Genomic DNA, 12,402 nt, shown 5'->3' on the forward strand with positions numbered 1-12,402 from the left:
AGATGGACATCTCATGCCAGAGACAGTACAGGAGGGAGACTACGCTTAATTATCCCTTTGAGTTTGAATGCACAGACGCACTCAGTCGAACACTGCAGAATGGATTGTATAACATCATCTGTAGTCATTCTAGTAACATTGGGATTGTTTTAGAGATTTTGCCTATAGCATTTCTTCTGAGGTTAAAATTTGTTATTCGGTATCATACTGTTTTTTTATTCCATGTGTGGAAGAACAAAGAACTGTAGAACCAGAATCTATTCAGTTATTATTATAGTTTTTATTAATTGACAAATTAGTGCATGTACAGTTGACGTCAAAAGTATTCGCCCTCATAAAAATACTATAATATGTTTGCAAATATTTAAGAAACATGCGAAGTGACCATTCTTGTTTATCTGAAAAGCAATGCTAAAGTCAGATATTTTGCTTTGAAAATTGTATTTTCCACGCCAGAACGTTGTCTTTGTTTCGGTCATTTTACTCGCCCAATACCATTTTAGCCAATTATTTTTCAGCACCCCGGATTGCCTTGGTGGAAAACAGCATATTTCATTTATTCAGTCAGGAATGCTCTCAAAGTGTGCGTCTGTGACTAAAATGTGACCTCCGGTGGACAGTAGCAGACTCCGAAAGAAGATGCAGATTTAGAGTTCCACATGGGGTGGTTATTAATTAGCAAATAATAAAAATATTACGAATGTAAACATTAGTTGAGCAGGTTCCTTTGCAACTCTGTGTCCTAAAAACTCGATACGTGACAAGATTTGCAGTGATAAGCAATTTGACTGTGTGCATCAGTTTAACATGAAAGCAATTTAAATACAGCCATTCAAAAGTACAGAATAGTGCACTTACTGCACTCCAACAAAATGGTAAGGTTTATAATCAAATTAAAACATATTAAATATACATGCTAAATCACTGATATGTCTTGGCTTGCACTGAGTCACAGTTCTGAAGTTTAATTTCAAATGGTTTATTTTATTTTGAATATCTGAGGTAAGATCTGCTGCTGCTTTCAGTAGTATGGCAATAAATGTCACGTAAAATGGCATTCAAACTCTGTCATCATGGCAAAGATAAAGGGCTAATAATTCAGGAGGACTAATAATTTTATCCTTAGCTGTATTTATAAAAAATAAAACACCATTTTAAAATGATCAGTTTCTCTGCATTTACTGGATTTATTAGAAATGGCTTTTGAGTAAACATTTCTTCTGAATTAAAAGGACAATTTTGTCCATTTAGAGTTAGTTCTCGAAAATTAATATCAAAATAACAAAGAATTTCATGTGTTGTTTGAAAATGTAGTTTGTTTGCGAAATAGTGATTATTACAAAACTAAAGTTATAAGAAAAAAGAATATAAACATATTTGGCACCCTTTTTTGCTGTTTAAAATGAGTTTAAAAAAAAACACGATTCTTAAGTATTTTTTGATATAACTTAATTTGTTTGTTTAATTCAGTTCATCTTTATTTTTATTGACCTTATTCTTCAATGCGGAAGTGTGCTTGTTTTTGTGATTGTTTTAGATTTTCCTATTCAGTTGCCTATGGGAGAAATGACTAGGAATAATAAATGGCAGAAAACGGTCAAACTACTTGCTCTACAAACAAGTGTTTGCATGACTATAAGACAAAATAGAGTATTATAATAAGAAAATATCAGTTTGCAACATCAAGCAGCAAAGCGAGTTGTTTTTGATGTCTAAAAATGAATGGAAGTGAATGACGTCTCGAGCCAAAAAGATTCAAATGGCTGCACCTGCTCGTACACGGAGAATAAGGTAAATAACGCTTTTATAATGTAGATTGTGTCAAAGCAGCTAAACATAGACATTCTAGTAAATTGAAAGTGTGTCAGTCCAGTTTTCAGAGCTGAAGTTCAGTTTAGTTCAGTGTGGTTTAATTTTCACTGCTGAAAGTTCAAACACTGAAGAGCAAATCCATCGATGCGCAGCTCTACAAGTCTCAAACCAGCTCCACAAGTCTCAAACCAAGCGAGCCAGTGGCGAGGAACAAAAATTCAAACATTTTTTACAAAGAGAGAATAATGGAAGCAGCCAGAAATTTATTAATTAAGATTTAATGGCAATACTTTGATTTGAACGTTGGAATAAATCATTAGTCGCTTACACAATAAAAGCACAGCTTTGTATTCACTAAAAAAAAACAAACAAAAAAAAGCATTCATTGCATTTACTGAGTTTAAGTAACTTTTATGGACTGAATTTAATCAAACTAATAAAATTTCGTAATGTTCAGCTTAATTTGTCTGTTTAAATTCAGCCCATATAAATTGATTGCAAATAGTTAGCATAAACAAATTTAGTAAATCCAAATAATGTTTTTTTTTCAGTGCATGTGTCTGTGTGTTGTCCACATACTTTTTGATTTGACGTAGTTTGATAAAAGTTAATGGCCCTACAGTAAATTCTCTTGAAGTGCTGATAAGTTTGGAAAGGATTTCCTCTTGCCTGCTTTGATAATATCAGCAGTGTCTGGAGAGATTCCACCCTCTTTGAAATCTCTGGAACACATTGATTACTTATCTAGAAAAAAAAAACTGTTTAATGTATTGTGTGTTGCGTTACACGATGCAGTTTGACGTCCGAAGAGCTTCAAGTTTCTATCCAAATCCAGTAAAAAAATTTACCTCCAGATTAAACTCAGATGTCCGCTAACCTCTCAGGTTGACTGAGCTGCAGTTAACACTACAGCTTGAGGTCCCTCAAATGTTTTGACATTTATAAGCTCAACAGAAATGAGTTTTGTAAGACGTATGATAGAGTAGAGAAGTTTTTTTCATCTAACACTGATTTAGATCTGCTTTGCTATTGTTTTTACTCTATAGGTTGCTTAAAGAAACAGTCAATTTATCTGTAATTTATTCTCATTGCCATTAAATATGCAGTTTTTGTGTTGTTTTTTTGTGTGTTTTTATTGTGTAAGCAACTTATGATTTCTTCCAAATCTTTAGTAGAACATTAAAGCTTTTTTTTTTCAGAAACTGTGGTTCTTTGTAGCTTAGAAAACTGCATTGAGAGTCAAAATCATATGCTGTACTTGCAGGAAAAACAAAATGAATACCTGTGGTGATACTTTTTTGGTCTTATGAAGTTTAACAATCAAGAAACAAAATATTATTTACAAAATTATCACTCTTCCCTTTGCAAATAGTCTGGCTGTGTTTATCATTGCATTATTAAATTTACTGTATTAGTGTTGTCCAAAAGATTTTAGTGTATCATCAGGAATACCGTTAGTACATATATATATATATATATATATATATATATATATATATATATATATATATATATATATATATATATATATATATATATATATATATATATATATTTCTTTTTTCTTTTTTCTTTACTCTCAATGTACCACTAAACATGGACTTGCATTTTATGAATGAGGGCCACAGAAATGAATTAAGGACCACAGTTTCAGCTACAATCATCTTTAATGTTGGACTGATGAAAGAAACATACTAACTTGGATTGCAAAATGTGAGCAAATGAGAAAAATGTGTGTGAACTAATTAATGAAGCAAGTGTTCACTGTTTTCTGCATCTGTACTGCGTGTGATTTAATTGTGTAGTGTTGGTATATCTAGAGCAAAATCACTTCAAGGTAATTACCCTAGAAAAGGACACATTGCACTGTGTGTTTGGTGTTATAAGACGTGTGTGTATGCTTGTTCATATGTTAAGTGCAGTTTAAACAGACAGTGATCCTTGTACTGGGAACAGATGGAGACCTTCACATGCTGCTTATTTGATAGAGCAAATAAATTGAGAAACTTGCAAAGTGAAAACAAGGTGATACAGTAGAGAGAGGATCATGGGAGAAGTGAGTGATTTCCCTCTCTATAGATGAAGAAACATGAGGTGCCATTTACACAGGATGAAAATTTTTCTTTATTTTGTTTTGTATTCTCTTTATTTTGTTATTTTGTGTGGAGTTTGCATGTTCTCCCTGTGTTGGCATGAGTTTCCCCATGTGCTGTAAGTGAATTGGATAAACAAAGTTGGCCGTAGTGTATCAGTGTGTGTGAATGTGAAAGTTTATGGGTGTTTCCCAGTAATGGGTCGTGGCTGGAAGTGCGTCCGCTGCATAAACGTATGCTGGAATAGTTGGTGGTTCATTCCGCTGTGGCAACCCCTCATAAAAAGGGACTAAGCTGAAGGAAAATGAATGAATATAGCCAAATTTAAAATGCACAATATGTGACTCACTTGGTTTTGCTCACACGCACATGTTTTTGTCAGTATTTGTACTTGCACGAATCCGGACTTAACGAATCAGGCAGTGATACACAGTAGTCCAGAAGACCAATCAGAAAGCGACTGTGGACAGCCACGCCTTTGTTTTCAAAAGTTTGCTTCTCAGGCTATCTATGCTGTAGCGCAACACCAGCATTAACAATCTAAAATAAGATGCCAGAGAAGTGTAGACGCCAGGCTTACCCATAAATGTTATTTATTTATTTATTTATTTATTTATTTATTTATTTATTTATTTATTTATTTATTTATTTATTTATTTATTTATTTATTTATCTATTTATTTTTATTTATTTATCTATTTATTTGTTTGTTTGTTTATTTCAATATTTTATTCAAGAAGAATGCATAAAATTTTTACTGTGATACAACAAAAAATGTAAATAACATGATTTTCTTTTGAAATTTCTGTTTTGAAAGATCAAACTAACTTTTTAGTAAAAACTAAAGTTTTTTTTAGTTTAGTTTAGTTTAGTTTAGTTTAGTTTAGTTTAGTTTAGTTTAGTTTTGTTTTGTTTTGTTTTGCCTTGCCATACTTTGCCTTGTCTTGCCTTGCTTAAATTTAATTAAATTTAATTTAATTAAATGACATTTTATTTTATTTTTAATTAAATCAAATTTATTTTATTTATGATTTTTTATAGAATTATGTTTAATGTTTATTTTAGTTTAGTTTTGTGTATGTTTTATGTATATGTTTTTAAAGGATTTGTTACTTTTTCATTACAAAAGAGAGTTGATAGTTTTATTTACAGTGAGTTTTGCAAGGTTTATTTGCAAATTTGAACATGGAGAAAATAATACTTATTAGAAATGTGTGACTATTACAAATTGCATAAAAAACTATTTTACCATATTGTATTTTCATAATTTCAAACGGACACTTTTAGTAATATTGTTGTTATTACAAATATTTTGTCAATTATTTTTAGAGCAGCCTTTAAGATACTTTCTTGTAAAGCTTTGAAACGAATCCCAAAACTTTTAATGGTATTGAAATGCTGGTTTGTTCATTAACTTATTTAGTTATTTTAGATTACTTTGTTTCACATGCACAGAACTGTGACTGTTCACAGATTTTTTATTTATTAAATACAGTTTTTGTTACAGTACATTTATGCACTACCAAACACTTAATTTAAGATTATAGTTATATTTCACAATAATACTGTTTTTATATTTATTTATTTATTTTGATAAAAGAAGACTTGTTGAGCAGAAAAATATTTTAAATGCTTCATTAAATGTGAATGTTACTGGTACTGTATATTAGTCTGTCAAACATTTTGTGCAGTTTTTTTGAGGTACGACATTTAAAAAAAATACTTTTCTATAATATATTTACTCTGTAAAAACAGATATATGTATGTTATTTAGGCTGTAGTAATTATTACTTGTTACTTTCGAAGTGAAATTCTTATTTTCATCCAAAACAAACACACATTGGTGCTGACTTGTGCATGGTTATTATGAGCGCTCAGACTCCCCATTGTAGCATAAGCGTCAGTGCATTTTTGTGGCTTACAGTAAAAGGAGAAGCGTCTCATTCATAATGCATGTCTGTAGTTGAGCGCGTATGAGCCGGTGCATTCCTGTGATGTGACCCGAGAGAGATCAGGCCAGCACATCAGCAGGACACTCCGCTGACGAGCCTAAAAACATTAACTATTGCTTTTAATCACATTTCATCAGTTGACTGATTGCATTACGAATCGGACATTAACATTTTTGGTAATACAAGTTTTAAAAATGTTATGTTTGAATATGCAAATGAGGTTTTGTCTATTTAAATATGGACTAATTTGCATTTATATTTAAACACAAAAATATGAACATTGAATGTCAGTCAGGTTTGAAAGTATTGTTTCTTTTGTTACGGCATTAAAAGAGACAATACTGGGAGCAGGCAGAAATATATGAAATAATGTACATTCTCAATTCACAAATATTTGTAGAATAAAATGTTATGTACAATCCTGGGGATAACACATTACACGTAATGGGAGTTGCATAATAATATAATTTTTCTAAGTAACAGGTAAAATAACGCATTACTTTAAAAAAAAATGGTGGTAACACTTTACAATAAGGTTCATTAGTTAATGCATTTACTAACATTAACTAATCATGAACAACACATATACAGCATTTATTAATCATAATTGAACATTTACTAATGCATTATTAGCATCCAAGTCCGTGCTTGTTACCATTAGTTAATGCACCGGGAGTTAACATGAACTAACAATAAACAACTGTATGTTCATTAACTTATGTTAACTAACAAGAATAAATACTGTAGTAAATGTATTGTTCATTGTTTGTTCATGTTAGTAAATGCATTAATTAACATTAACTAATGAACCTTATTGTTAAGTGTGTCCAAAATGGAAATAATATTTGAGTTACTTTTTTGAAAATGTCATACTTTTTAGTTTTTTAGTTTTTAGTTTTACTTTTTAGTTTAGTTAATTAGTTATATATATATATATATATAGAATTAAAATAAACTATTCACAAAGAATAATGCTTTCAAGCACTGTAAAAAATGCAGGGTTCTACACAGTTTATTCATGTTGTCCCAACACAAATCGATTAAGTTAACTTAATTCTTTTAACAAATTTGTGGAATGAACATGAAAAGATTAAGTTGTCTCAATGAAATCCTATGAATTGTGTTGTTTCAGCTCATTTTTAAGTAAGTAGTTTGAACGAGCAAAAAAATAAAAGAATTGGAGTGATGAGAGAATGAGTTCATTATTTTGAGTGCAATAAAGAAAAGGAAAAGGGGCTTGTCTCAATGGACTGTGATTTGATCTAAAACAAATAGTACAAAAGTAGCAGATACTTTGCACTGGAAAAAGCTTTCAATCTTCCAATTAAAACAATTTAGATAAAAAAAAAAAATAATAATTTGCCTTAAACAATATTTTATTATCTCCACGAGAACAATTTTAAATCACCTGGTGCAAAGCATATTTGGCTTGTTGAAGAAAGTCAATTCATTTAAATTGTTAAGAAGATATAGCTTGAATAATAATAAAAAAAAAAAAACTATTCCCATAAAAATATGATCAGTATAATTGCATGTTTAACCATAAAATTTTATATTGGTCAAAACAAAGATTTCTTAGTTGAGCTCTTACTCAAAAACATTTATATTTAACTATGTTTTGAACTTAAAATATATTACTTGAAAAATAAAACAAATAATATTAAACTGAAATGAAAGATACATTTTTTAATTGGAATTTTTTTTCAATGTGCTTTAAACTTTCATTAATCTGTATATCGGGCATGTATAGCTCTGGGGTCAGAGTTCTAAGTTCTAAGATAACATTATCCTAAACTTTTATTATTTTTTTTATGTGATTTTTTTTTTTTTTTTTTTTTAAGCAAATGAAGGTGTAGGTTATACAGTGCGTTGTTAACTGCAGAACACCTCTATTAAAAAAAGAAAGAAAGTTCTGAAAGAGACCAAGTCTCAACCAGGTAATAAAAACGGAAAAGTAACTCAGAAGTAATGTAATACTTTATTTACTATAGAAAGTAACTAAAGCCCTGCTCACACTGGGAGATTTCAGCCAGAATTTTTTTTCATCTGAGACAAATTTGGGAAATCCTAAAAGATTCCTGAACTCCTAGGCTAAAATCGGTGGTCTTTGATCGTTGGTTTGACATGTTCACAGACAGCCGCTGATGAAGTTCTGCATTTTCAGAAGATTTCAGACATTTTCCTGCAGTGTGACAACAGCTCTGATGAGCGCCAATCAACAAAACCAATAGGAGCTCCGAATTTGAGGACCCAATTCATGCGTCAATTCAAATGAGCGCGGCCAAATGTCAAAACAGTTTTTTTCTTCCTGGTTTAATCATTGTAAAAATTGCCGCTACATATTGTTTACATTTGCTGTGATGAATCAATTCAGAACGCGGGATAGTGAAAGTGTCAAGGGTGAATGACGTCAAACTCCGGGGACATTTTCTTTTGTGTTTGGTCTTCATTGTCGTTCAGTGTGATGTTATGACAGCTGAGATCTTACCGTGTGACATGTTAACCATGTTCATACAGTCTGACATGCTGCTCGTTCAGGATTATAAAAAACCACGCAGTGCGAGTCGGCCTTAAGTAATGCAACAAGTAACTTTTTTTAAGAAGTAACTCAATATTGTAATGGATTACTTTCAAAAGTAACTTTCCACAACACTGGTTATATATAACAAGAGAAGCTATACTGTATATAAACATATGCCTCAGTTAAAACATTCGGAATACAGGTCTGGTTTAAGTAAGTGATGTTAATTAAATTGGAGATTTATGACTGTAAAACTGATTTTGAGAAATTATGTTTTTATTGAAAACACATATAAAGAGTGATAAAAGAAACACTAAAAGTACGGAAGTTTTCTTTACATTAGTCTTAAAAAAAAACTTTCTGAAAAGCTAAAAACTGTGCTGTATTTTATTTGGATTTTTTTGTCTGCAGTGTATCGTCTTTACTATGAACAAGTCAGTGAAACCCAGAAATGAAGTCAAATGGCATGACCTGTTAGTGCTGAACACAGACTCCAAATGTTGTTGTTTTGATTGCGCCGGCTGAACAATAGAAAGGTCGCATGCACGAGCTTCACTCTCGCTGACATTTGTTCTCCGTCAAAACAAAACTCAATCCCCTGAGTTACGTGGGTCATGAATTATTGGCTCTTTTTGTGCAAAGCAGTTCAGTCTGACCCTCTAATGCGCATTTATTCATCTGCGTCTCAGCTGTGAGTGTGTATAGAGGTGATGACGGTGGCGGTGCGGGAATAAGACGTGTGGCCCACGTCATTGCGCACGTCAGGAAAATACCCAATTATATTAATGCTCCCCGGGGATTAGGGGTCAGCGTGGTGTAAGCACAGTTGGGAGGATCTAAGGACTAAAGGGATGAAGGTTAAGGACGGCACTCCTGCTGGGTCGGGGAAGCCCTCCTAAATTAACTTTGCCAGAAGCATTTTTAGTTTGTTTTCTTTCTTGTTGTTGTAACAGTTTTTTGTGTAGCTTGTATTTTATTACCTTGCTGCTTTCGCAATACTTCGCTGAAGTGTCCTTAATTAAAAAGTTGGTCAAATTAGTGCAAATGTAGAATTCTTTTTTTTTTTCTTTTTTCGTTTTGTTTAATTTTTTGTTTTGTTTCATTTGGGTTTTGTTTCCTTTCATTTTGTTTTGGTTTGTTTAATTTTTTACTTCACTTTGTTTATTTTTGTTTTGTTTTGTTGTGCACGTGTTGTGTTATTACAATTAATGTTTAATTTTTGGATATATATTAATATTGTAATTTATTAATATTTATATAATAATATTTGGAATATTTTAACATTTCTTTTATTTTAGTTTTGTTTCGTTTTTTCGTTTCATTTTGTTTCACTTAGTTTCATTTTGTTTCATTTTGTTTTGTTGTTCACGTGTTGTGTTATTGTAATTAATGCTTATTATTTGTATATATTTAAATTATAATTTATTATTATTTATCATAATATTTGGAATATTTTATATATTTATTTTATTTTATTTTTGTTATGTTTGGGTTTCATTTTGTTTTGTTTAATTTTGTTTCGTTTTATTTTTGATTTGCTTCACTTTGTTTCAATTCATTTCATTTTGTTGTACACGTGTTGCATATTAGAGTTAATGTTTAATATTTTGATATATTTATGTTTATGTTTTTCATAATTCCCATAATATTTAGATTATGGTTACTTAAATACAGTTCTTTTTTTCATACAGCAAACAAGTGGAAAAGAGCAAACACTGAAATTGGCAGTACAACACTAAAATCAATATGTAAAAGTCAAAAAATATAGTTTTTTATTATTATTATTATTATTATTAATTAAAATTTAGTTCACAACTGTTTTAACACATTTTATACAACACTCAAAAATGACATTTGTTGCTATTTCAAACTGCTTATTTAAAATGAGCTAAAACAACACAATTATTGAGTTTTTTTGGGGACAACTTGATTGTTTTATATTCAATCTACTTAAATGTGTAAAATCTAATAAGTAATAATTACTTAATTGTGTGGAACTCAGCATTTCTTACAGTCAATTGCTGTAAAAAAAAAAAAAAAAAGGAAATAAACCTGAAATAAATGTTGAATGGTATCAGCTGGTCTAGTTAAAGTCTACATCTTCTCATCTAACACAGCACTAACTGTCCTGTCCTGTCTTTTTGTCTCCTCAGCTTTGATGTGGACAATGGCACCTCTTCAGGTCGCAGTCCGCTGGATCCAATGGCCAGTCCAGGCTCAGGTCTCATCCTCCAGGCCAATTTCGTCCACAGCCAGAGGAGAGAGTCCTTTCTGTACCGTTCAGACAGTGACTACGACCTCTCACCAAAGTCCATGTCCAGAAACTCCTCCATCGCCAGTGACATGTAAGCCAGAGTCTTTCTTATAGACAGAGAACAGTTTTGGTGGCCTGTGCACTTTTTAATAATATGCACCTTTTATTATTGCAAATTCATGTCTAGTTATGAGAGGATTTTTACATTGCATGCCGTCAGTGTCATTATAAAATGCATTCCCTATGAGCTAGTTAAATTTCAGTTCTCAATAAGAGAAAGCCAATGGTTTTGTAACGCCCCATTCACACGAGGCGTCAGCGTCAACGTTTCCCATTCACTTTGAATGGGTAACGTCAGGCGTTGCCGAACTGCATTGGTGATCCGTCGGCACCGCTTCAGAAGCGTTGCTCGCTGCAGATGTTGGGACTAGCTCAATTTTTCAAGCCCAGATGGAAGTGTCAGTCAATCAGATTGCTGGATGCAAACACACCAGCTAGACAGTGGCCTATTGCTAACTGAATTTTACTGGCTGACGCTACTATGACGATTGCGGTAGCCCCAACTTCAGACACGCCTTCAGTTAAGTGTTGACGCTGAAGCCCCGTGTAAATGGGGCGTAATAGTGTGTCACAAGAAGAGACGCTGACAAAGGAAGTGCGAATCCAAACACAGATTTATTATGCAGAGATGGTCAGGCAAGCAACGGTCAACACTGGGCAAACATATGTATACAGGCAATCCAAAATCGCAGCCAATAAGCAGAAAGGTGGTCAAAGGCAGGCAGCAGACAGGAATAAACAAACAAAACAAAGCAAAGATTGGTACATTGCAAGACGAGGCGAGGGAAGGAAAACACGTCATAATATTCACTAACAGTATAACAAGACTCACGCCTGTTTCACACCGCAAGCGTCAGCGGCGCGTGAGCAGAGCGTGAGCAGCGCGTGTGTTTTCGGCGTCCATGTTAACAGATTAGAGCTTTCATACCGCACGCAGCAGCAGCGCGTCAGAGCGAGGCGTGAGCGTCGCCGAAGCAGCAGTGTAGCGATAGTTTCGGCGCTGGGTCTATTTTTGACGCGCTGCTCACGCTCAATTAAAGTGACAGTGCATTGAGAATGACCAAAACACATTGAATGACAGTAAAAACTAACAATTTTACCCAATAAATACGTTAATAATGTCAAATGGTTTATATATAGTCATTCAAATGAACTTAAAACAATTAAAAACGGCAACAAACATTTATTTAGGCCCGAACTACAAAATCAAATGTAAAACTATTTTACTATCAGTTTTGCTTAAGTTGCACACTAGTGTTGTAGGAGAGGGGAAATGGAATATTTACGGGATTTGTAGTCCATAGCGAAGTGTATTGTGGGTAGTGTAGTGCGACACGCAAGCTGGATTATGTGAGCTCGCTGTGTTCTGTGCAGCTAGCAGAGCAAGAAAGTTTTAATCGGCTTTGTTTTATGTTCACTCGAATTATTCCTACCGGGAGCTGTTTGCACTGTGAATCTGACAACACGAAAATAAGTAAAAGAATGGCATGCATTAATTACTTTTGTCCGTCTCATCATCTGCACGAGCATGAATTAACGAGCTGTTATTCTGCCGCTGGACATCACTAAAGCGGAGAAAGTAACACTAGTTTGATCAAGTATAAATATCATTATAACTATATTGTATAAATATGATTATAACTAGGTCTACAGCAACCTGATAATCAAAAAACAAATGACATGATATCACAGGCGATTGTCTTCTGACTG

At 32.7% G+C, this 12,402-nt stretch overlaps 1 protein-coding gene across 24 annotated transcripts in view; it reads left to right on the forward strand.

Annotated features, from left to right (window-relative positions):
- Positions 1-12,402, forward strand: part of pde4d (phosphodiesterase 4D, cAMP-specific) — a 273,689-nt gene that overhangs the window by 226,998 nt on the left and 34,289 nt on the right. For all 24 annotated transcript variants that reach the window (XM_073910162.1, XM_073910158.1, XM_073910163.1 and 21 more), the window contains one exon: positions 10,532-10,723. In XM_073910162.1, the coding sequence (XP_073766263.1) occupies positions 10,532-10,723 (192 nt within the window). The remainder of the gene's footprint in view (positions 1-10,531; positions 10,724-12,402) is intronic.

The sequence above is a fragment of the Danio rerio genome, chromosome 8 (assembly GCF_049306965.1).
Source record: "Danio rerio strain Tuebingen ecotype United States chromosome 8, GRCz12tu, whole genome shotgun sequence".
Lineage (NCBI taxonomy): Eukaryota > Metazoa > Chordata > Actinopteri > Cypriniformes > Danionidae > Danio > Danio rerio.